The sequence below is a fragment of the Eretmochelys imbricata genome, chromosome 19 (assembly GCF_965152235.1).
Source record: "Eretmochelys imbricata isolate rEreImb1 chromosome 19, rEreImb1.hap1, whole genome shotgun sequence".
In the NCBI taxonomy this organism is placed as follows: Eukaryota; Metazoa; Chordata; order Testudines; family Cheloniidae; genus Eretmochelys; species Eretmochelys imbricata.
In genome coordinates, this window is record NC_135590.1 from 7,016,453 (window position 1) to 7,042,656 (window position 26,204).

A 26,204-nucleotide genomic window follows, 5' to 3' on the forward strand; every position below is an offset into this window, starting at 1 on the left:
TAAATTTCTAGCCCTTGTGGTTGCAGAGAAAATCTTGAAAATGTGAAGCAAGGGATCCCTAAAGAGCCAAAAGGCAAGAAAAAGTACCGAACATTTAATATTTTAAAAAACCCTCATGATTTTTAAAACAATCTCTCCATTTTTATGGGCCAAATTAATTATTTTTCAATGTTTGGGGTTGACAACGCAGGGCTAATAATGTTCTGAATGAAAACGTAAGAGACGAAATCTATAAATAAGTGCATATGTGAAGTAAAATAAGGGCATACCTTTTTACTTTCAGTAGAAGGGAAGGACTTTTTGGAAGGGCTAAATAAAAAGCTCTCATAGTGCTTTTTTATCAGGAGATTTTAAAAGAGGTCAGTATCATTATCTCCACTTTAAAAATGAGGAAATGGAGGCTCAGAGATGTGCAAGTGACTTATCTAAAGTCTCCTAGTAGAGTCAGAAACAGAACCTGCATTTCCTGAGTCCTAGTCTAGTGTGTACACCTCTAGACCACATGCATTTAGTAGCAGCTAGTCTGCTTTTTAAAATTGGGATTAAGGACAGAGTACAGTCTGTGTCTATCCAATGTAGTGTTTTCTATAATGTCCATCTCTGTTCCATCTAAGTGGTATATATGGAAAGGGTGAAGTATTGACTAGGGTTGGATATAGTCCATTTATGTCTTGCTGCCATGGAGAGAACTAAGAAAATAATCAGGAGACAGGAAAAATCCAAACATACAGGGCACATAATCAAAAAAACCTTAATTTTGTCTGTAATGTTTTAACTCTTCGGTGAGGAAGGGCAGTAACAAACTATCTAGGAAGCAGATTAAAGGCTGAATTTGAACCTTGTTTCTCAAATTCCATAATTGTCTGGATTTTAGGGTGTTCCATACTATTATCTGATAATAGATTGCAGTGACTTGTAGACAAAAACTTTTATTCCTAGGTATATTTACTTCCCTTAGATGTAGTATGTAGGGACACACAAACTTTATAAAAACAGAGGTTTATGGGCAATTAAATTTGCATAAAGTGGAGCAGCTAACAGTTTTTCTGCTCTCTCCTAGATGCAGCATGGAGACCTCAAATGTCTGATGCAGCACCTCATTAAAGAACATCTTGGAGCACTGCATGGTGGGGCCTCTAATCTCTGTGGTGTAGTGCTGCACTATTTAAAACTGCTTGGACCAACATGCAGCATTCCATACTGGGACCATCTGCCTGTATTATAGATGGGTGGTTGTTCATTGCATATTCCTCCTTAGTGCACCTTAGCCAGTACATGATACAATACTACTCTTTATCATGGATCCACAGGATCAGTGCTACACTCCCAGTTTTGGAACAGCATCTTGGAGGAATCCCTTTGAACTGCCAGACCCCAAGGGGTCTCACTTGACTCCCAGGGCAGGCCATGCATCCTTACCATCTCCTGAGACTAAGCTTCTGGGGCTTCATCACTTCTGCTTCATACTGAGCTCTGTACAGCAAGTCCAAGTGAAACAGGGTCCTGATAGAGACTTGTACACTCTTCAGGGACTAGTGCACTTTACCAAGTAGTTACACTGACACTAACATTGCATTTTCAATACAGGAGGGTTTATTAGTCAGCTGGAACACAGAGTAGGAAGTCCTTAGGTTGGCATACAGAAATTAAGGTTAAAGCATAGTCCATTATGGTCAGCCCAGAGCACCAGCTAAGCAGTAGTAAACCCCATTTTCAGACTCTCTGTCTCTGACTTCCTTCCTCAGCTCCCAGGTAACAAAGCCCCAAGCTTCTTCCAGGAACCATCTCTTATGTCCCCACCTCACACCTCCCAGTCCTTTGTTCTCCAGCTTGGGTCTCTGCTCAGCTTCTCTGCTGAGGCAGGGAAATCCTCCTGTCTCTGGGTCATTGGTTGCTAGGTGTCAGTGTCCTGGTGAGTGACTTTCCATTGGTTCCATTCCATTCTCTGCCAGTCCTTTTTAATGACACTCATCTAGTCCACTCAAGTGACACAGACACAGCTATGTCTTAGGCTATTTGTACACGACCACTTCTGTCGGTATAATTTATATCGCTCCTGGGTGTGAAGCCAACCCCCAACCAACATAAGTTACACTGACATAAGCGCCGGTGTAGACAGGGCTATGTCAGCAGAAGAGCTTCTCCAACCAACATCGCTACTGCCGCTCACTGGGGGTGGATTAAGTTGATGGGAGAGCTCTCTCCCGTTGGCTAAGAGTGTCATTGGTGCAGCTGTGCCACTGTAAGCTCTCTGAGAGCAAACACAGTCCTTTCCCCACAACTGGGTAGCCACGCAAAGAATAGGGGAAACTGAGGTATACAGAGGATTCGTAGGTTTCAGAGTAGCAGCCGCGTGTTAGTCTGTATTCGCAAAAAGAAAACGAGTACGTGTGGCACCTTAGAGACTAACCAATTTATCTGAGCGTAAAAATGAGGATTCATAAAAATTTACAAAAAATTTCCCACTGTGTCACGCTGCTCACTATGGCGGTGGTAGGGCTGGTTGTTGAGTGGCAGGAGTTACACGCAGGCTTTACCCTTCGGTCACTCACTCAGCTGACCCCCAATAGTGCTGGCGAATAGGGCACACCTGTGCAATGAGATGGGCCAACCACTGCCATCCGCGAGGGGACCAATGTACATCATGCAGTGCCAGGCCATAGGGTTGGAGGGCGGCCCATCTGGAAAGGGTTTTGAGGGCCGGGCTGGTTTCGATGGCCGCCACAGCGTCACCTGTGGCATGCAGTGCAATCGCTGATCCCACCACCCAGGGCGACCCCAACCAATGCACGGACGTGGGGCTCGAAGCGGACAGTCTGCGGTGCCTGTATGCAAGTGGCCACTGCCTGGTGACTGGCCCTTTAAGGAGACCTGGGCGAGGAAAAGGGCCCAGGCCGCCCAACACTGGAAAATGGCGGCTCCCAGGGGAACTTCAGCGGCACCTTCGCCACCCACGTGACCGGAGAGCCCGCTCGCCGCCCTCTGGGCCCGCCCACCCGAGGTCGCCTCGGCGCTACGATTGGCAGCGGGGGCCCGGCCGCGGGCTGTGATTGGCGGCTGATGGCGCGAAGGGCGCGCGGCGCTGGAGCCGCACGCAGCGGGCAGGAAACAATAGAGCGGCGGCTGGCGGGGACGGAGGGAGGCGAGGAGCCGGCTGGCCGCACCGCCTGCACCGACGCCATGGCGGACAAGGAGGGTAGGCGAGAGCGCGCAGCCGACGCGCGCAGGCCCCGGCCGGCCTGGGGCCCCTCCCCCCTCTCTGTGGGGGGGGGGCGGCGGCTCGGCCCCTTCCCCGGCCTGTGGAGAGCCTGCGCCGGGGGGCGGGCCCGGCTCCCGGTAACGGGGACCGGTGCTGGGTCCCCCTCCCCGCCCGCCGGAGCCGGTCCCCCTGGTGCGAGGCGGCCCTCCCCGGAAGGGCTGGGGGTGGGGCCCCGCTCCCAGGCGGGCTGCTGTGGGGGCGGCCCCTGGGTCCGGGGGGGCGGGGTCCGGCCCCGGGGTGTCAGGCCGCGGGCCCCGCGCCGCGTAGGGCGGGCGGGCGGGGGGGGGGCTTGTCCCTAGGAGGCCCGAGCGGGCGCCTGGTCGCGCTCCGGCCCAGGAGGCGCCTGCTCCCCTAGGGCCCCCGAGTCTGGGGGTGTCAAATGGGGAGGGGGGCTCCCGGAGGGGCCCTTCTGGGGTTCGCCTCCGCCCTCGTAAGGTCACTGCTGAGTCCCGCCCCTGTGAGCGTCAGGACCTTCCGCACCCTCGGCAGGCTCCCCGCGAGCTGCACTCGGCCCTGGGGCTGTCCGGGGCTGTGCTTTGCTCATCCAGCCCAGCTGCCCTGGGATTCCCATTTCTTCCCTAGCCGCCTGCTGCTGCTCCCTCTGCCCGTCTGTGAGGTGGCTCTCTGGGGCACGTTTGTCCAGTGAAGAACTTCCTACCCTCTGCTTACAGGGGTTCGTTCCTTGTGATTCCCCAAATCGCCCTTATCGACTAGTTTAACTCTCAAGGGCCCCAGAAACTCCCCTTCTACACACAGGGAAGTATCTTTGCTCTGTCTGGGTTCTAACCCCATCTTTACTACTGCATTTTTATAGGATTCCTGGGTTGCTCAAACCTAGATAGTATAAAAGGAGGAAGATTTTGTTTTTCATGTTTGGTGACAACATTAGAGGAAAGAATGCCATTCTAAATTGTGGAAAGCTTTTGTGCATTATCTTTAGCGAAGGGTGAGTTGGTAGGTTTAAATTCAACTCCTCTGTCACACAAGGAGATGCAGAGGGATCTATTAGCTGACTTAGGGCTACATAGCCTTGTTGGGGATATTTCTAGTATGAACTGAGCCCAGCTAGGCACTGCTCCTTTGTATTCCAGGCATATTTAATTTTTATTGCTTCCTACATCTGTGTGACAATGGATCTTTAAGTGTTGGTTCTGAATTAGTCTTCTTTATCTGAAGAGAGAGAGGTGATCGCATGTGCTGCAGGGGATTTTTAATCTAATAGTTGTCTTTTTGGTAGACGTATGGTGTAAGTATCAGCAGTGTGACAATGTAAGACAGATAGCTAGTTGTTAAATGCCCACTCATTGTATTGTTGCTAGCTTATAAATGTACTTGTCCATATTAATTTTGTGCATTTTAAAAAAAACTTTAGCAGCTTTTGACGATGCGGTGGAGGAGCGTGTGATCAATGAGGAATATAAAATTTGGAAAAAGAATACTCCTTTCTTGTATGATCTGGTAATGACCCATGCTCTGGAGTGGCCCAGCTTGACTGCTCAGTGGCTTCCTGATGTAACAAGGTAAATTGAGCCTCTTATTTTGAATGAGGAGGGAGAAGGTGATGGAAGAACAAATTTGCTATCACATCTCATATTGCAGTGAGACTGTATAATTGCTGTCTTCCATGACCCAGCTGTTTGTACTCTTGCCTTATGAGTAATGAGTTGAGGACTGTGATGGCCTGCAGACTATTAGCCAATACCTCTGCTCCTCCTTTTTGGTTTAGAAACAAGCTTCTGTGTGACGGTATCTTTTTTTTTTTTACCTGTATTCAAAATATCGAGTTGTTTTCTGCTCTTCCCCCACCACCCTACACCAGACAAAAGCTTCAGAGTAAAAGTAAACCGTTTACATATGTCCATTGCCTGCTTCCTTGTCTGAACGCAACCGCTGTCCTCCCCTTAATTTCTGAGCCAATTTATTTTCCATCTGCTGCTTGCAGAAAGTGCTAATGAGCCTCAAGGTTTTACTCCACTAGAAGCTCCTTGGGCGGTATATCGGGGACACTCTAGAGGGGCAAAGAAAACAAGTAGGTTTTGGTGTTGTGAGGACTCCAGTATGGGATCTGGAAGCAACCTTGTTTGAAGTGAGGGGATTTCCTATCTGAGTAGGAGCACAGGGACAATGCTAAAATGAGTGGGTGGTTGTGTTGGTTGTTTTGTAAGGGATAAGTTCCAGGCAATGGCTCATTCTGACGAGCTGGTTACAGCTGGATATCTCTCCCTTGATTACTCATGTAACTTCCTTTTGTTGTAGACCTGAAGGCAAAGATTTCAGTATTCACCGACTTGTCCTGGGGACCCACACTTCAGATGAACAAAATCATCTTGTGATAGCTAGTGTTCAGCTGCCCAATGATGATGCACAGTTTGATGCTTCACACTATGATAGTGAGAAAGGAGGTAAGAGATAAAGGAGATGAACAAAGTGGAGTTTTAACCTTTTTCTCACTAGCTCTTGGCCTTTTCTTAGCTTTGGGTTCATAAAGTACAGATATAAAAAAAATTAAACTCTCACACTACTAAATCATCAGGAAAGGATTCAGCTTCTCTCTCATGGATTTCTACACAGTACCTCTAATCTATATGCTACACTGAGTGAAATTTAATTTTCACTTAGTAAAATGTAACCTTTTTTTCTTGTAACTGTGGTGAAAAGAAAGGGGGAAGGTTTAATGCAAAATGGTGGGGTACAACTGTATATCCATTATGAGATGACTGAATTCTACAGGTTGACTTTTACACTGCATAAAGTATTCCTTTGTAGTGGCTGTTTTCTTAACCTGGTGAAAGTGTCCTTTTCCTCTGCCCTAGAGGGGGTGTAACGTTTCAAATGTTCTCTTTAGTTTGAATCCTGCTGACAATATTTGTGCCAGCCCCTTCAGAATAAAAAGAATGATTGTACTTTTGTCCAGTTAAATAGTCAAATACTTCGGGTTTGGATCCCATGTTTTCTGCAGCCTTGTTTGGCTGCCAGTGTTCCTATTTGTTATAAGGAATGGCTATTTTAGTCAGTTTAATCAATTGTTCTGCATGACATATATCATTTCCACTCCTGTTGTTTGCTGTGCACTGTCTTGCTAGAAGCCAGGATTGTGCAATTGACATTTTGATCTTTGGACTTCTCAGTATTGCTCATGAACAGGAGTCTATCTAATATACTTCATTTTAGTATTTATTTTCCAGAAATGTCAAATCTCAGTAAAGCTGCTTCTTTTCTCCTTTGTATCTTAATCCTTTTTGTTTTTCATGATGGGTATTGAATCACAATATTTGAATTCTACTTGCAATTTTAAGTGAGATAGGAAGTCTGTAGAGAATCTCTTCACCCCAGAACTTTTAATCATGGTCCTAAAATGGTTTTAGTTTTAATTTAATGACTTTCACATTAGTGTCTCTCAAGGAATATACCGCACAATACTTGTTCTCAATTTTGTATTCAGATGCCAAACAGCTTCAAAAAGTTATCAACTGATTTTTTTAGTCATCTGACTTTCTATAACCCTGATATATTTGCTACTCCTCATTCTTCCACATGAGGCAGTATGGCCTATTGAACTGAGCACTAGACTAGAAGCCAAGAACACTTGACCTAATCCTAGCTGTGGCACTAATGAATGCCTTGTCTAAACACCCATGGCAAGGCCTCCTATTGTGGCCTTGGGCACGTTGCTTAATGTAACCTTTCTACCTCAGTTTCACTCTGTAAAACAGATTTGTTTGCTATTATTGTTCATCTAGTTTCTATTTTAAGCATATTTTATTAGTTGTAAATGAGAGGAGCATAAACAAGAACTTTGTTTAACTTATTACAAGAACATTAACAAGGACTATGAACTTTGTTAGTTAGTTTTTAATGTCCCAGTACTATAAAGTACATTCATCACAAAAGAAAACCTTGCCATTTTACTGTGAGTTCAGTTGATGAGATTTAGTGAATTAATAGTTTTCTATCTAAAAATTTTAAAATTTCTCTGAAAGTCTCATTTCTTGCATTCATGGGCCAGATTCCAATGTGGTTTCATTATCATTCAGAAATGGAAGAGAAATCTACTGTGAATCCACTCATAGGAGTAGGTAGATTGATGCCAACACTGTGGAAGAGAGGTCAGGAACTCTGTCCAGGGATTCTGTCACTCTGACACCTTTCTCACCTCTGGTCCCCTGCTGCCAGATCAATGGTGGTAGGTCCTATTCTCTTTCCTAGACTTGGGGTTGCCTGCCAGATTTTTCATACAAGGTCCTGTATCTTCCTCAGGGAGCCTTGGGGGTAGGCTGAATTGGTCCTGTCTGCAGAGGCAGGCTGAACTGTTGAACAAAATTGTGCTGTAGCTCCAAGCCTTAAAGGACAGTATGATGCTTTGTTAAATAAAGTTTGGTACCATCTAACTGGGCAAGACTCGAACTGTGTTGTGTTTAGGAACAGATGTGTTCTGATGGATCTCACAACATACATCACCTATTTGTAGAACAGAGAGGCTCTTTTAAAACTATTAGTCTTGAACCTTCACCAGTAATAGATTTGTGAGTTTCTTAGCTGAAATAATTAGCAGAAGCTTCTAGTAATAAACTGACTTGGGGGTTTGGGAGCTAGTTAGAGCCCTGTTGTGTTGATGTAACAACAACAAATGCATTTTAAAATGAAGTATTTGAAAATCAGCTTCTCCTGGCTTATTTTCTATGAATATTGCTTCAGAACAATACATTGTCCTATAATCTATGTGGATACTTCTCTGGCCTTGTTGAGTTCTCATATTCTGTTTTGAATGACATGCTCAGTTCACTATTAACAGCTATCTGTTCCTTATTTCCAGAGTTTGGAGGCTTTGGCTCTGTTAGTGGGAAAATTGAAATTGAAATCAAGATCAACCATGAAGGAGAAGTGAACAGAGCACGCTACATGCCCCAAAATCCATGCATCATTGCCACAAAAACTCCATCCAGCGATGTCCTGGTCTTTGATTACACCAAACACCCCTCTAAACCAGGTGTCTGTAGCTCTCCTTTGCCATAGTCCAGAGCTGAGCACAAACTCTAGTGGCTAGGCCGTATGAATCTGTGTGTGTGGGAAGGGTGAAACAGGCCAATAGAAGCTTAAGGGTTTGTGTGGGATATATAATTCTTAGAATTAAAAACCTGATTTTTGTTTCTTATGTAGAAGACTTCTCCAAGGAACTAGTTGATATGTGTTCTCAGTGGCTGCCTCACTGAATGCTCTGTCATGTCTTGTTTAGAATCTAATTTTTAAATATTTATGTATTGTCTGAGTGGGGCAACGCTAGCAGTTTCTCACTAAGGCAGTGTTGGGAGTTCACCTGTTGTGGTAATGGAGGATGCTCAGTGACCAGCTGGAAGCTGTTTTGTTTGCTAGGTGGCTGAGCTGCTGTCCTGGCTAACAGGGATGTAAAATCATCAGCAAACAGCCTAGGGAAAGTAGGGAGAGGGGGTAGCATTAAAAACTAATTTGGCCTCTTTTGGGGGAAGCCAACGAAGATCATTGCGAATTACGAAATGAGTGGGTTACATTGCACCATCCAGCCTGACAAATTACTACTTGATTTACAGATTGTAGACATGGAGCAAAGACCGTCTTTGTTTTGACGGCACCTTAGCATAATGGAACCCTGGTCCAGAATTAGCTCCTCAGTAATAAATGTTTTGAAATATTATTCTTCCTTTTAGCAGTTTAAGAAGACATTAGTTCTAACATTTTTCTTTAGCCTTGTAGATTGTCTTGGTGCATTCTACAGCTTTTCTTAAAAATGAAATGGTCCCACTGCTGCAGAAAATACTCAAGAGACTAAAGTGGAAATTCTGTTTAAAATGTGAAAGCAAAGCTTGGGGAAGCAATGTAGAACTCTTTTTTTCATGGTGGTCTGGGGTGGGCTTGCATGAGTGGAGTTGTTAGGAACTGAAGTTTTCTGACACTGCTTTTGCAGACCCTTCTGGAGAGTGTAACCCTGATCTGCGTCTTCGTGGACACCAAAAGGAAGGCTATGGACTATCATGGAATCCAAATCTGAGTGGGCATTTGCTTAGTGCTTCTGATGATCACGTGAGTATTCTAAATATATGTAGAATGCTGTGCTTTAGTTGATTAACTATTGCTTTTTTGGGGGTGGGTGGGGGGAGGTGAGGAGAGTTCCTCTATCTTAAAGATACACTTTTTCTTTAAGACCATCTGCTTGTGGGATATTAGCGCTGTTCCAAAGGAAGGTAAAGTGGTGGATGCAAAGACCATCTTTACAGGGCATACAGCAGTAGTGGAAGATGTATCTTGGCACCTGCTCCACGAATCTCTTTTTGGATCTGTTGCTGATGATCAGAAGCTCATGATGTAAGTGGGTAGTATCGTTATTTGTAAAGTTGAGAACATTCCCCCTTTCTTTTGATGTTGGACAGGAAAAGTTTATATCCCATCACGTTCCCTCTCTTTGTAGTTGGGACACCCGGTCAAACAACACCTCCAAACCCAGCCACTCTGTGGATGCTCACACAGCTGAAGTGAACTGCCTCTCTTTCAATCCCTATAGTGAGTTTATTCTGGCTACAGGATCAGCTGATAAGGTATGGTCTGTCTTGAATGTGGACAGATGACATCCTTTAAGCTCATATTCACACAACTATATATTGCTAACTCTGTAAAAGTATCTCTTGCCTTTAATTTTATTTTTTCTTCTTCCTGAATAGACTGTTGCTTTATGGGATCTGAGAAACCTAAAACTGAAGCTGCATTCCTTTGAATCTCATAAAGATGAAATATTTCAGGTACAGTAAAATGGTATATTTTTATGGAATTACTTTGATTTTGTTTCCTGCAGTTGAGGGGCCTCCAACCTACTGACACCCTGCACAGTGTTAACATATATTGATTAAAAATTAGTCCATTTCGTTCCTTTCCTTCCACTGTCCTTAGTACTAAGGATATTTGCATTAAAAATTTGTGGCGGTTTTTGGCAGCTTTATGTGACTCTCTCCACAGTAACTAGTTGCAGTGAGGAGCTGCAGCAGATAGTGAGCCCTTTAAATGTGGAAGAATACCAAACCTTTACGGGAGTTAAAATGATTGGGAGAAAGGAACAGGTTAGATGAGAGGTAGCTTTAATGGCCTTTCCTCATTATCACTAAAAAGAGAAATGTTAGCAATACAGAGTAAAATTAAATTATTCATGGTAGTAGACAGAAACAAGGTGGTGTGCTGAACTGTCTGCAGCATGTTCATCATCTGGATTCGTCCCTCAAGGAACGCTGCACCATCTTAGAGTACAAACTGGTGACCAATAATGGGGATCTTCAGGGTCAGCTAGAGACAGTGAGCAATTGGGAAAGCAGGACACCTTTTTTAGACAGGTTAGCATCTTCAGCATCAGAAGAGATGGCAGGTGATGATAATTGTTCGAGAGCAGCAAAATGGAAGACTCTTTCGAAAGAAAAGAATATGCAGGGGTTTGTTGGGTAAGATGTTTACTATCATTGAGAACTATAACAGTTTCTAAATAGAACACTTGATGGCTTTTACATGCATTGTTGAAAGACATGTGCTTAGAACCCAACACTCTTCCCTTGACCTCTGGCCCAGCTGCTGGATTAAGTAGCATTCCCAGGAATAGTTTGTCCTCCAGTTGGAGGCAATAGCTCTAGTATTTGGGCCGATATAAACAGGATTTTGGGACTTCTTCCTTTTTCCCTTCTGTTCTGCTTTTTCTGTGCTCCATGTAATCTTGCATCCTATTTCACATGAGTGCATGGTTTGTTGTGTAAGTGTAACCCTCATTATCGCAGATGGGAGGGAAAGCAGCCTCCTTGGAGGATGCAGTGCTTTTCAGTAAGCATCCCACATGAGAAGGAAGACTGGATGTTGCAGCTCCCTGGAGTCTGAGTACATCACCTCATTCATGCTTTAGGCATGCCGTTATGCGTGTTCACAAGCCTCTCTTCCATGTAGAAGCATTATCAATGGAAAATTCATATTTTGAATTGATGCGTTTACAACTTGAAACTGGAAAATTGCATTCATGAGATAAAGCAGATGTAGCTCCACTAACTGTCTCATGCATCGCTTCTTAAGATTCATCTCCTTTCTGATGTGCTCTTATTTGTGCAGGTTCAGTGGTCTCCTCATAATGAGACTATTTTGGCTTCCAGTGGTACTGACCGCAGGCTAAATGTCTGGGACTTGAGGTAAGTCCTAAACTGGCAGTGTTACCTGCTATTGTCTTTCCTGAATCAATTCCCTTGTGTCCTCTGAAAACTGTTTACATTTTGCTCTTGTTTCTACTACAGTAAAATTGGAGAAGAGCAGTCCCCTGAAGATGCAGAGGATGGCCCACCGGAGCTGTTGGTAAGTTTCTCAGACCATAACGCTGGATCTGACATGCTCTACGCTGTAGACCTGAATGCTCTGTCTTTTGTGTTTTCCCCAATACTAGTTTATTCATGGTGGTCACACTGCAAAGATATCTGATTTCTCCTGGAATCCCAATGAACCCTGGGTAATTTGTTCTGTATCAGAAGACAATATTATGCAAGTCTGGCAAATGGTAAGTTTCTTTGTGGTTGGCTGGTGTGTGGGGGGTGTTTTTTGTTTTCATTGTTTGGTGGCTGTGTGGGGAAATGACTCTATCTCAGATCTATTGAGCAGAGTAGAATTCCCTGCTCTGATTCAAACTTGCTGTGCAGTACTGAAGTTGATTTAGGTTTTGTTTTTTTACAAACGTTAAAGAAACTACTTCATGTTTCTCAATTCCAAAAATGTGGGGGTTTTTTTGGGACGATATAAACCTTCCCTTCCAGTATTTGGAACCCACACATTATATTAGTGTGTGTGAGAGCCAAAGGAGAAGTTGAAAACTGATCAGTCATTGTCCAAAGTGAGTGAAATGCTTACAAATGGTAAATAGAATAAATGGGGCTGGGGAAATTAATTTTATATTTTACATAACTCCACTTAGAAGCATAGGAAAAGAAAATAGTGTTTTTAAGTGACTTATACCCTGACAGTCCCTTTTTTACCTCCTGCTTATCCACCTGGAAATGGATGGAATATCCACTTCATAGGGGCTTTGGAATGATCGTGTTGAAGTGCTTTGAGATCTTCTGAAAGGCACTGTCTGAGAGTAGTGCATGTTAAATATATGGAAAAGATCCTTTTTTATTGTTTTTAAAATACAGTGGGATTCTTGGTGATCTTCACTTACACAATTAGGGACTTGCCTCCTTAATTGTATTATGTACAAACTACGGTCTATATAATGAGCCTTTGTTTAAGGAAATAATGTAGAAAACATGACCATTATGAGAAGGTTGTCATATTTATAGTAACACTTCTGTAAATGCTAAATGGTCTTGAGGGATCTAGGGTGAGAGCTCAGTATGTGGAGATGAGCAACTGCTAGAACTGCAGTCCTTGGGAGTGCTCCAGTTGAATCCCTTTAACTTGGATAAATGTTGTCCTATTAAGTGCTTCTCCAATTCCCCATCCTCTGTATCTGTCTTGCAGGCTGAGAACATATATAATGATGAAGACCCTGAAGGAAGTGTGGATCCAGAAGGTCAAGGGTCCTAGATGACTGACCTTTTACTGTTTTTAGTCCTCTTTCCCTCTCTTCCCTTCCAGTCCTGATGTTGATTTAACACTGGTTTTGAAACACACATAGACTTTGTGTTCAGCCTTCCTTATGTAGATACCATCAACAATGCTTTTAACTCCAATAATGAGGACCCTAACTTAAGGGCTTGGCCCAACTGAGCTGGTACTGTGCTGTAGCTCCTTGTTTAAATTTCCTACAGAAGTTGATTGTGTATCGAGCTGGCCTAAGATGCCTTCATGAAGTGGAAAAAAATCACTTTTTTTTTCCTCTCTTCTGCTTATATGCTACAGCTGCAGGTTTTCTGGTTAACTTTAACCAAGGTTTGAGGGGTGGAGCCACCTAAGTGTGCCTGAGATGATGCAGTTCAGATGTTGCAAGGGGTTTTAATCTGTGAGCAGTTGATAAGTGGAGAGTGGTGTCTCTTGTCCTCTTTTTGGTAAAACTCAGAATATCGGGATCCTTTTCGTCTGTGTGCCAGTATTTTCAAGTGCAGATTCTGACTTCAACCAGAACTAGAGTTCTTTCCTTAATTCTGGATTTTCACTTCCCCATCTGGTGGGCAACACAGAATTTTGGATACGGTAGCTATTCCTGCAGATCATTGTTCACCACCCATGTAGTTTGCTCTATTGTGTGTTCTTGAGCTGTGTTTTCATACTATATTTTCTTTCCTTTCTGTGAAATGGTTTTTAAAACTTGGGACCACCAAGTTGTAAAGTTGTATGTTTTTACCTGACTGACTTACCACAGATGGCATGCCCAGTAATCTGAAAACACCATTGGTAGCTGGTATATGTAAAACAAAATATTAAATGTGGATGAGCAACTTTTTTTTTTTTAGGAGTTAGTCCTTGACCACTAGCTTCTGCACATCTCCCACTAGGGTGACCTGTTCCACCAGTAGGCTGTTACTCTCCAAGACTAATTATGTGTAAGTGCTTCAGATGGAATAAATTGTTTTTCTACATAAATGGTGTGCTGCTTTGATTTTTTTTTTACGCTTATCTTCAAGAAAAGTGCATTCTCAAGGCAAAATTGTACCTCTTACAATAGAGGTGCTTTCTGAGCAGCAGTGTATGGAGACCTTATACCTTCCAGGAGGTTCTTTAAAAGATGTGACCTGTAAATGCTGCCAGAAGAATGCTGGTGTGTAGGAGGCAGGAGTATGGCTACTCCTCCACATCAGCCTCTGGGGCTATTAGCATTGGCAGCAGTATCATGTAGCATCTTCTTTGTGCCCCCTGCAGCCAAAACATGGCTGTTGTATTAGGGGAGGAATGAAGGGTGCTCTCTTGCCCATTCCTTCTAGAGTACATATACAGAGCTATCCATAATTTTAGCCTTCAGAAAGTTCTTCTGTTCACACCCTCTCAAGGACAAAGTTCTAATGGTGTGGCAGCCTTGGGTGGGGGAAGAGTCCCAAACCTTGATATTCATGAGGTCAGAAAATCAAGGTTTTGTAGCATGGATTACCTTTTTATATAAGGCTGTGTGGTTCTGATTCATTCAACATTAAGGTAAAGCTTGGCCTTCAAGAAGGCATGAGCAGACTGTAGTAACCCCTTTCAGAATTACACCTCAGAGTCTGAATCTCCCCGGGTGCTTTGAGTGGGGCTGTCTCTACACTGCAGATGCTGTGGTGCTACAATGATGGAAGGGGGTTCTCTCTTGCTGTAGTTAATTCACTCCTCCTACAGGCAGTAACTAGGTTGATGGAATAATTCTTCTGTTGACCTACCTGTGTGTACACAGGGGCTTAGCGGTGTCCATTAAGTCACCCTCAGGAGTGAAAGTTCCACACCACTGAACAACATAGGCCCGCTTAAGTTTTAGATAGAGACCAGGCCTGGGTCTTAAATCCCCCTAACAATTGTTAATAGGCTGTTAGGTCTACATCCTATGATGATTGTTAACGTGTGAACAAATTTACGGCTGTTTTGATTTGACCATGTGAGCATGTTGCAGTCTCCATGAGGCAGAATGTGCTTTGGGATATACAAGCAGCCTTTAAAACCTGAATCCTTATTTTCAAGGTGAGATTTTTATATAAAGTGGAAACAATTTGTTTGGGAACTGAGTTTATGGACCCTACTAAAACATATCACAATACAGCAGTCATCTTTTGAGCTACAAAAGAAACAATCCTGTTTACGGTGCAACAACAGTAGTTCTCTGAAGTGTTTCTTTGAAACAAAAAAAAAATTGGCTTTCTATATGACCCTTTCTGTGCAAGCTTATACGATCCACCTACAAAACAAGATCGATATGCTTTCCAAACACACAGCAAAACAGCTATCATTCCTCTTTATATGTTCATTGTTTAGTACAAGTGTACTTTTCTGTGCCCTCCTGGAGGACAGCAGCTTTATTCTTTTCTACCGTGCTAGAAGATCAACAGAGCAGCACCTCAAGAAATATAAACAAGCAAATGATTGTCTGGTAGTCCTGACTTTAAATAGTTGCTATGCATTATTTAGGAGGGGGTGACCAGGAAGAGGGGAAAAGTAAGTGTCCACTGCAGATACCTCAGTCCTTCACATTGAGCTCCTCTGCATTTATTTTCTGATAAAATAAGGAAAGTCCATGGGTCAGTCCTGGTCTACTTTTTCTTCTGAGTTGCAAAGATGACCATAGATTTCTAAGCAGCCCCTGCAAGGGAATAAAGTAAATTTAGGCCACCAATTCTATGAAATAATGATCTGGAGAGTTATGGGAGGAAGATTTTATTTATGAAGAACACTCTAGTGCTGCAAGGTGTGCACGAATAGCACTGGATAGCAACCAGGTTCGCCAACTAAGCATGTAGAACTGTGAGATTTGCCTCCAGAATGCAGATCAACTTATCCTCAGCACAGAGTTTGACAAACGAGGAACTACTGCTATGGCAGAGAGAAGAATGGAGTTGACATGTAGGCCACAGGCAAAGGAGCAGATGACCCACACTTTCAAATGTGGGTGCCCAATTTTAGGTTTCTTATTTAGATATCTCAATCCATATTAAGTGGCCTAACTTTTAGTGGTGAACACCTGCAGCATGTGTAAGTATCCAGGAATTCTGACTATTAGGCAACTTTTATTTAGGTGCAGATATGGACTTAAGAGTCTAAGATTGATCATTCACGTCTGAAAATGTTGGCCTTTGAAACCTGTGATTCAGAATAATCTGGCCTACATCTGTAGTGTCCTAAAGTCTTTGCTATCTGATACCCCTTCAGAAGGGCCCAGATAAACTTCATCCAAGAATATTAAAGGAATTGGCACATGAAATTGCAAGCCCATTAGCAAGAATTTTTAATGAATCTGTAAACTCAGGGGTTGCACCATATGATTGGAGAATTGCTAACATAGTTCCTATTTTTAAGAAAGGGAAAAAAAGTGATCTGTGTAATTATAGGCCTGTTAGTTTGACATCTGTAGTATGCAAGGTCTTGGAAAAAATTTTGAAGGAGAAGGACATTGAAGTCAATGGTAAATGGGACAAAATACAACATAATTTTACAAAAGGTAGATTGTGCCAAACCAACCTGATCTCCTTCTTTGAGAAAGTAACAGATTTTTTAGACAAAGGAAACACAGTGGATCTAATTTACCTAGATTTCAGTAAGGCATTTGATACCGTGCCACATGGGGAATTATTAGTTAAATTGGATAAGATGGGGATCAATAGGAAAACTGAAAGGTGGATAAGGAATTGGTTAAAGGGGAGACTACAACGGATCCTACTGAAAGGTGAACTGTCAGACTGGAGGGAGGTTACCAGTAGAGTTCCTCAAGGATCGGTTTTGGGACTAATCTTTTTATTACTGACCTCGGCACAAAAAGTGGGAGTGTGCTAATAAAGTTTGCGGATGATACAAAGCTGGGAGGTATTGCCAATTTAGAGAAGGACAGGGATATCCTACAGGAGGATCTGGATGACCTTGTAAACTGGAGTAATAGTAATAGGATGAAATTTAATAATGAGAAGTGTAAGGTCATGCATTTAGGGATTAATAAGAATTTTAGTTATAAGCTAGGGACGCATCAATTAGAAGTAACGGAGGAGGAGAAGGACCTTGGAGTATTGGTTGATCATAGGATGACTATGAGCCGCCAATGTGATATGGCCGTGAAAAAAGCTAATGCGGTCTTGGGATGCATCAGGAGAGGTATTTCCAGTAGGGATAAGGAGGTTTTAGTACCGTTATACAAGGCACTGGTGAGACCTCACCTGGAATACTGTGTGCAGTTCTGGTCTCCCATGTTTAAGAAGGATGAATTCAATCTGGAACAGGTACAGAGAAGGGCTACTAGGATGATCTGAGGAATGGAAAACTTGTCTTATGAAAGGAGACTCAAGGAGCTTGGCTTGTTTAGCCTAACTAAAAGAAGGTTGAGGGAAGATATGATTGCCCTCTATAAATATATCAGAGGGATAAATACCGGAGAGGGAGAGGAATTATTTAAGCTCAGTACCAATGTGGACACAAGAACAAATGGATATAAACTGGCCACCAGGAAATTTAGACTAGAAATTAGATGAAGGTTTCTAACCATCAGAGGAGTGAAGTTTTGGAATAGCCTTCCAAGGGAAGCAGTGGGGGCAAAAGATCTATCTGGCTTTAAGATTAAACTTGATAAGTTTATGGAAGAGATGGTATGATGGGATAACATGGTTTTGGTAATTAAATATTCATGGTAAATAGGCCCAATGGCCTGTGATGGGATATTAGATGGGGTGGGATCTGAGTTACCCAGGAAAGAATTTTCTGTAATATCTGGCTTGTGAATCTTGCCCACATGCTCAGGGTTTAGCTGATCGCCATATTTGGGGTCGGGAATGAATTTTCCTCCAGGGCAGATTGGAAGAGGTCCTGAAGGTTTTTCGCGTTCCTCTGTAGCATGGGGCACTGGTCACTTGCTGGAGGATTCTCTGTTCCCTGAAGTCTTTAAACTATGATTCGAGGACTTCAATATCACAGATATAGGTGTGAGGTTTTTTGCAGAAGTGGTGGGTGAAATTCTGTGGCCTGCGTTGTACAGGAGGTCAGACTAGATGATCATAATGGTCCCTTCTGACCTAAATATCTATGAATCTATTAAAGGGTGGATACAACTAACTCCTTCTTTGGCAGTCTGAGGAAAACATGATATTTCTCTGGAGTGAGGGAATATTTTCTGAAACTGTACAAAAGGAAAAAGTGTGGGGGAAATGAATGCTACAATAAAAAGGAAAATTACTAAACACCTCCAGAGCCTGAACAGCCCAAGGAAGGGGTAAGATGTCTCAAAGTGAAAACCTTGAGAAGCGAGACCAATGATTGTACTGATGCAAATCAATGCATTTTTGTTTGAAATTCTCGGCATTGTGGAGTATTCCCGTAACAAGATGAGGCGTCCTGAGGAAAAATTAGCAGTAGCGGTATCTTGGCTAGAAGGGGAATTTCCTCCCCTTGCTTGTGGTGATGGAGACTATCCACTGGTGCATTTCCCAAACTTTTCCAAAACTGGGGCTGCCTCCAGGAAACTCTGCCCACACTACAAGCCTTCTGTGTTGTTAAAGGTCTATCCATTTTACTTTCTATCCATCTCCTCCTGCTCTCTGGTAAATACTTGAGTTCCAGTCCCTCCTCTTTCTGGCTGACACTAATGGTATTGTGCCTAGTTTGTACAGTAAGTGCTTTCCATCGAAGTAGTACTACTTTGGCCCCCTGCTTGTATAGGAACTAGGAGCCTTAGGCTCCTACTCAACCAAAGTCTAAGGCTGCCCTTGAGAACGACTTAAAATTAAAAAATAACTGACTTGTAAATAGATAGCTCCTGGTGCAGGCTGGTCCTCAGCTCTTCTAATTCTTGGTTCTTACGTTGCTGAAGTTGGACCTCATTTTTCAGCTCCCTTAGCCTCTCTTCCATCTCTTCCACCTGTTCCTGTGGACAAAGAATATGTCTGATGTGTAACTCTGAAACACAGTGCCTGGGAGATGAAGGTTAACCAGCTCTTAGTGTTGCTTTCATGGGGAGGGGTGGAAGGGAGAGGTTTTGCCCTGCTTACAGCTATCAGTATAGCAGGTCTGCCTGGTTACATTATGGGTTTGCACAGTTGCAGCTATACTGATGGCTAGCGCCACCCATTGATTGATTTCCCCGGTATAAATAAGGAACCCAGTTTGCCTAGGGAGGAAGTTCTGCTCTTGGCTGAATGTGCTAATGCATGTTCACTAGGCTCATCTGTATGTATGGGATGTTTCTCAGCTCATAGTGCCTCAAGAAGCAACAACTGACGTGTAATACAAACAGGAAAATTGTGTGTTTCAGAGAGATCTAATCTGTATTTTTATCTTCATGTAAAATTTCCAGGAGCTGAAGAAGAAATTAATGGAGAAAGTATGCCCTGAGTTCTTGTGTGATGTGGAAATAGTGGAAATCCAAATCAATTTTCAGCAAGCCCTGTCCTTTCAGAGCGCTGAATAGGGAGAAAAATCTAAAATGAAAAGTTGATGTAAAGTCATAAGCTGATCTGGACATAGATGGCTTGACCTCTTCATACAGAGCCTGCAGCATCTGTTACCTTCATGCATGATATGGGGAACTTGCCAAAAGCTTTTCAACAGCAGCATTCAGAAAGGCTATAGGGATTGAAATCCAAGTCCAGTTTTAGAAGCCACTGGCTGCCTTGGCTTGCTTTAATTGAGCTGAAAAGCTGTAAAGTGAAATGGGGGTAAATGTTGTGGATCATCTTCATCTAAATGCACTCTGCAGGTATTTAATTGCTTTTCCTTTCCTTACAAAATGGGGGAGAAATGCTTAACATTGGACATTTCTCTTGTCTTTATAGATAACCTGTGGCAAGGGAGACAGCCCAACCCTGTGGCAGAGTACTTGAAACTGTTACTGTACTATTAATGCATGAGGAAGTCAGCCAGGCAGTGCTTTCACTGGGACCCAACATGTTAGGTAAACAGCTGTATCTGGGCATTCAGAAAGGCTTTTACTCGTAAAGGAGCACCAGCTTCATTTACTAGATGGCATAGACTCTATTAACAGCGGTGTTAAGAAAAGCAGAGAGAACAATACTGAAAATAGTCTGCCATTATAGACCTTGACAGTACATTCTCCCCTTTAAATTTTGTGGGTTTAGGTTTGGTCTCAAAAAGCATATTCTAGAAATAGAAAAAACTAGGGGAAGTGTTTTGTTTAAAGACAGGGAAAGTATTTGTATAGGAAGAGATTAGAATTGGACTATTATGTTTAGAGAGGAGGTAAATATGATAAGGTATAGAAACAGGGTCAGCTAGGGGGCTTCTGTTTATCCTCTGTCCTAATACAAGAACAAGATAAAGGAAATGCAGCAGATTTTAGAATGGAAAAGGAAACTTACACAACTTACTGAACCTGTGGAACAGTGCTAAAAGAGTGTGGCAAATAACTTAGTAAGATTCAGAGAAGGAGTAGTCACTTATCTGAGTAATATCTGCTATTGCACCAACTGGGATAAAAAATGTTTAAGAGGCATAAACCTTCACATTTCAGGGCATAAATCAACTATTAGCTGCATTTGCTTAGAAAGAAATTCCCTCTCCTTTCCATTCCCCTGAGCAGGTTGTTGCATAAGTAGCCATAATGAAGGTTTATATCTTTCTTTAAAGCTTCTAATGTTGGCCATTGGAGGATACCGGATACCAGACTGGATGGGACATTGGTCTAATCCAGTATGGGAATTTGGAGGAAAATCATTTTTCTCTCTAGGGGGGGAAAATGGCCCTACTTGAAACAATAGAGAGGGGTCTATAGCTCTTCCCATCAACATCAGTAGTTTAGTATTAACAGTGTGTTTGGCTTAGGCATTTATAATGGTGCCAAACATCTCCACAACTGGTCCTTTGTGTTACTCAAACCAGTTGCTAGCAAAGGCTTACGTTTTCAGGATATTTGACATCCACTCTCTGGCTTTGCCAATGATGGACCAGTGAGGGCAATTCCAATGTGTCTTACACAGCAGCCTGAAGCTCACCAAGTTAGCAGCCCAGTGTCCTGCCAACAAGGTGACAAGATAAATAACAGGCGTAAACCATTTAAGGCTTTATAAACTAACCAGCACCTGGAACTAATCCCAGAAGCAGACCAGGGTATTCTGAACACTAGTGTCTTCGTAGAAGCTCGCTCATTATAAGAGGAGCTGCTGTATTCAGCACAAAGTGAAGCTAATAGGTGCTTCTCGAGTAGCCCAGGCAGAAATGTGATGTGCTGTAAGTTGGACTCTTTAGATACATCTCTCTCTCTTTGTTTTGATGTGCTTATCTCTGTGGTATTTGAACATGCATGTCTCTAAGGCAGAAATAAATCTGCAGGAGTGTGTTACATACCTGTAGGCTAGTGTGTGTCTGTATATTGGATATGCAGTAGTGTTGTAGTCCTGTTGGTCCCACTTTATGCCTGTGTATCCAGTATACATAGACACGTTCTCCTGGGACAAATCTAAATAGAGAGAGGGTCAGATCCTGTGGTGGTGTTAATCGGTGTCACTTCATTGAAGTCAATGGAGTTTCACTAAATTATACAGAGGATCTGTTTCATTGTGTCTAATAAGTCAGTCAAAGCTTGGAGGCTTTTAAAAAAACAAAACTTTTAGCAGGACTTGTATTGGACATCTGATTTAAATACAAATACATAAGACAACTGCTGCAAGTATAAAAATCAACAACTTGGGCACTACACTGCTTCGCAGGCTTTAAACGAACTCCTTGACAATGAATATGCATGTGATAAACTCATGGTGGTGTGCTGTAGGCCCTTAATTAATATTTGCTTTTAAAGTAACACAGCTAAAGTTATTTCTGCTCCACTGTGTTTCACACAGTGTGCTAGGTAGGGACTGGCTTTATTTGGAGGTGTTATTTAGGTGCCTCATGTCTGAAGAGGAGATCAGTAACTGATCCGGTTAAACTAGAAGAATATTCCCTTTGGCTGCCCATGGTGATGAAGCCATAGCAATATCGCCTGGTGTCCTCTTTATTTCTAACCTCTTTTCTGCCTACCTAGCAGCTGCCATTGCTTTGCCTTGCCTCCATAAAGGAGAGGGGACATCTGTCTTTTCTGGGCTACTAAATGTATCGGCAAGTAGAGGGTGTCTGACTGTTCCCAACTCTTGTGTGTAAGGTACTTGTCTAGCACCAATCACCGTAGCATGCAGTTGCTGAATCCAGGAGCCCCAGACCACCTACAAGGAAGCAGCACAGACTAGGCCTATACTAGAATGGTGTTTAAACTATTTTATAGGCCCGTAAAGCATACCCTGTACTGGAGAACTTCTTCGTCCCGTTTTTGCTTAACGAGCATGATCTGTTCTTCCAGACTTCTGTTCTGCAGCCGCAGCCTGCTGGCCTCTCCCTGCAGTGGTCGCAGTGTCTCCTTCAGCCCCTGAATCTCTCCCTGTGTTTGTTGCAAAGCCTTAGCACTGGCTTCTCTCCTTTCTAAAAGGCACACAAGCTGTGGCTCATAGTGTTTCTCTAGGCCCTGGCGACTCTCTGCCACAAAGCTCTCGAACTCCATGGAAAGCCTTCGGCTCTCCTGCAAGTAATGGCTGTCCCCCCGGTATTGGGGCATTTCTAGGCGCTGCCTGAACTGTTCCTTCTGTTTTTCACAAGTCTCTCTCAGCTGCGATATTTCTTCTGAAAGCTGGCTGACCCTGGTTTCCAGTTCAGCCCGATAGACTGCATATTGGGCCATGTCATGCCGTCTGGTTTCCAGCTGGTACTGGCAAGCCACGCACTCTCTGGTTACCTTGAATAGCTTGTGCTTGACTTGTCGGATCTCGTTCCTCAGATTGTCCCGCTCCAGCTCCCCCTTGGCCTGCAGTCTGTAGGCTGCCAGTATCTCCTCATGAGCTTGTCTAATTTCTTCAAGGGCAGGTTCCCGGAGCAGCGTGAGTTCCTGGATGAGGCTATCTCTCTCCTTCTCCAGCTGCTCCACTGCTTCAATGCATTCCTGGAAATGCTCTCCTAGCTCCTCAATGCTGAGAGTCTGGGACTCTGCAACATCTAAGTCCAAGGGAGCGTCTGCGCCATCCACATGCTGCTCCAAGTGTGCATCTGTGTTGTTCAGCTCCAGGGGGGCGTTTGTGACATCCATATGTAGCTCCAAGGGGGCATGTGCAACTTCAGGCTCCAACGGGGCATCTGTAACATCTCCCTCGAGCTCTAAGGATGTACCTGTATCATCCACATGCAGCTCCAAAGGGGCTTCTGAATCTGCCATCAGGTCTCTGGAGATGAGAGATGAAGTGTGAATCAGAACAACATTCACTGCGAGTTTCAACCTTCCCTTTCCCTCTCCGAAATGTTAAGGAATGGTTCCTCAAACTGGTTCCCCTGAACCAGGAACATTAATGGTGTGTTAACCTAAGCACCTGCTTCTGCTGCAAAGCCCCATCTCTGCTGCTCTTAGCTGCCTTTGCACAAGTAAGACATCCTTCCTGTCCTTTACAAGAAACCATGCTCTAAAATTCACAAGCCGCTTCAAGCATGAAGGCTACAGTATTGGCTGGTATTGATGCATTGTGCATGGTCTTACAAGAAGTTTGCCCTTAAAAAATCTAAGATGTTTGAGAAATAAGAAGTGACATTGGCTCGGATGGACTGGGAAGAAGAGATTTGTAGCAGTAATTTGAAAACCAGCTGAAGTTCCAGCCTCCCAGAACTGTACAGCCACTTCTTCATCCAGTGGACCTGCAGGGAGTTACAGAATAAACAGCCCAGGACAATACATTGCAAAGTTGCACTACGATAGCTGGTCAGGTAGTAAAACTTCACTAATGATGCAAACCGTTATCCCATGGCAGGATGTGACTAGTGAGTGACGGCTGAGACAGTGGCACATAGACACTACGGTGATTGTTGCGTTGTAAATACCAAGGTAGCTATATCCTTTTTGTTTCCTGGTTGCTGGTAGTAAGACACTGTTTCTGATCCCTCCTTGTTGCTTCATAGGGACTAGACCAAATGATCCTGATCCATTTACTCATTGTTTCTTCACACTGCCTTGTGCCACAAGTACAGAGAATCCTACTGGATGTCTGACTATGGCCACATGTACCCCTAGACCAACACTCTGCTAAACTTTTTTTGTTTACATGAGTGAAGGTGTTTGCTGATAGAGGTTGGGTGTGGAAACCCATCTCTCTTTTTCTTCCGTAGTTGACACGTGAGCTGGTGGCTAGATGCTGTAGGGATGGGTGCAGTGGATGTGCCTAGATTCATATTATTGCTTGTCAAACTATATTTCTGTCAGGCTAGGTCTATACTAGAAACTTCAAAGTGCTGATGCGGCAGCGCTTTGAAGTGTGAGCGTGGTCACGCTCGAGCGCTGGGGGACAGCTCTCCCAGCGCTCCTGGTAATCCACCTCCATGGTTTTTCACCCCCCTGCGCGCAGCCAGTTTGAGCGCGATACAATGTAAGTGTAGACGAGCCCTTTGGAATTAAAGCTCTTTGAGGCAGGGACTGTCTTCTGGCCTAGCACAGTTCCCAGCCTTGGTTAGGATGCTGAGGTGCTGCAGTAATACAAAATAATAATAATCGATGTGTATTCCTGCCTCTCCCACATGCTGTGACTGGACTATACGTGCTAAGTCTGTATCTCTTTTATTTTTAGGAGAGAATTTACTCCTCAGAATGATAGAAAGTCAAATGAGAGGCTTTTACTAGATGCTGTTGCATCGAGAGCTCGTATACAAAATGTCAGGCAGACAGCGGTTTATACAGTACTGCCAAGCTATAGATTTTTTTTTTTTTCTTTCTTCAGTAAAACCTGCCTGGTTTTTGCCATGCTGACACAGCCTCCGAGGGAGGGAATGTGCTGTTAGACTACATCCAGGCTCTCCAAGATGGCTGAGGATGGAATACAACATTTAACACAGAGTAGAGAAGCTTCAGCTTTCCCAGGAGGGATTCTTAACTTGCCTCTGCAGCTGTGAGCTGATCATTCATCCACTACAATCTGTGTAAGTCCTCAGTGCACGTTGTTACAAAATGCTTCAGTCATAACTAGTCTAAACGTATGTGCTTTGGGGTCGTGAGGAGAGAATGATCTGTTGCAAAAAGGCTGTTACATTGTTGGTTTTTTTTAAAAAAATTACACCCTAGAATACGTTTGGTGGGGAAGCTACAACCACACCCAATTTGGAGTAGAGTCAGAGAGGAAGAAAGCATGCTCGCTGCCAGCATGGATCTGAGCTAACGTCTAGTCACCTAGAAATAAATTAGCGTAGGCTGGCACAATAACAGCGCTCCCCCCTGTTCACTAAAACAGTTCTAAGATGAGAGAACAGATTATTTTAATGGATACGCTCCCTCTTTCCAAATAAGGCAGTTTTCTGAATTCATGACACATCCCTAGCCTCAGAAGCAGAGTGAGTGTCTCTTATTTCCTAAGGGAGAAGGGGAAAAATCATGAAAAGGTGAGGACAAAAGCAGAGCCCTTTTTCAGCTGGTACTATCAACTTTTTGGCTAATTGAACCCCTTGGTGCTCATCTGCACGTGTGGGACTAAAATCAGGAAATAACCCCTGCCACACCTGTCCTGCTGATGCAGGATTTAATCCTGAAACTGATCAACTGCCCAAGACCACACACTGCAGTCCCACCCTTCCAGATCTGGGTTTAGAGATTCACACCCACGCACCATGCCACCCCTCTTCTCATTTGTGTGTGTGTGTGGACTCCCTCTGCCTCCCTCCAGTTCGCACAAGGAATCTCTTACCTGGCACATAACATCCCTTCCTTATCGTCCTGTGGTGAAGTACCACACATTCTTCAGCACAGACCAGAATGGCTGGTAGTCTGACCTACATGTATTGAAGAAGGCAAACTCCTGGCAGATCTTCTAACCCTGTCAAATGAATGAAGCTCCTGCCTGCAGGAGCCCTGCTGCCCTACATCCTGAGCAGAGCTGCTGGACTTTCTGGGTTAATCCCAGCATGAACGGTGAAAGTGGCTCTGCTCAGGGAAGACCCGTCCCCACCCCTCCACTTTTGCCCCATTTACCCCATCTGGTCCCAGACAAGGGAAAAGCACAGCCCCAATTTACAATTGTTAGCTCTCACCTTTCTCTCCAGGAGCCCAGTTCCTCGTGTTCTGGACTGGACGTGGGTGTAGCATGGGAGTGTGTATTTGCTATTAATAAACTGTTGGAAACCAGAGCCCTCTGGCCTCCAAGCAGCAATCTCCCTTTCTTTGCCTGGACGCCAGCTGCAATGCCAGCTGCAGGCTGACACTGGATCCCTCCCAGTGTGGTCAGGGACGAGGAGGAGGAGGAGGAGGAGGGCGGAGAAAGGGAGAGCTGGCTCCTTGCTCCAGATCATTTTTAGCAGGCGGCAAGTAACA

The 26,204-nt window shown here is 43.8% G+C and overlaps 2 protein-coding genes across 3 annotated transcripts; one reads left to right on the plus strand and one right to left on the minus strand.

Moving 5' to 3' along the window:
• Nucleotides 1–3,054: 3,054 nt before the first annotated feature.
• On the plus strand, nt 3,055–13,819 carry RBBP4 (RB binding protein 4, chromatin remodeling factor). Of its 2 annotated transcripts, none has more exons than XM_077837810.1 (12): nt 3,055–3,196; nt 4,632–4,779; nt 5,516–5,661; nt 8,073–8,246; nt 9,198–9,313; nt 9,435–9,595; nt 9,699–9,825; nt 9,949–10,026; nt 11,363–11,439; nt 11,542–11,599; nt 11,688–11,798; nt 12,758–13,819. In XM_077837810.1, exons 1-12 carry the CDS (start codon nt 3,061–3,063, stop codon nt 12,821–12,823), a joined length of 1,398 nt encoding a protein of 465 aa, XP_077693936.1. In that variant the 5' UTR covers nt 3,055–3,060; the 3' UTR covers nt 12,824–13,819. The 2 variants fall into 2 exon arrangements, with proteins under 2 accessions (XP_077693936.1, XP_077693937.1); XM_077837811.1 differs by having other exon boundaries at nt 3,056–3,196; nt 4,635–4,779.
• Nucleotides 13,820–15,436: 1,617 nt separating this feature from the next.
• On the minus strand, nt 15,437–25,631 carry SYNC (syncoilin, intermediate filament protein). Its single transcript, XM_077838130.1, has 4 exons — nt 25,582–25,631; nt 22,119–23,088; nt 18,631–18,755; nt 15,437–15,497 (listed from the first exon to the last, which is right to left on the minus strand). The coding sequence occupies exons 1-4, from the start codon at nt 25,629–25,631 to the stop codon at nt 15,437–15,439; spliced, it is 1,206 nt and encodes a 401-aa protein (XP_077694256.1).
• Nucleotides 25,632–26,204: the final 573 nt, after the last annotated feature.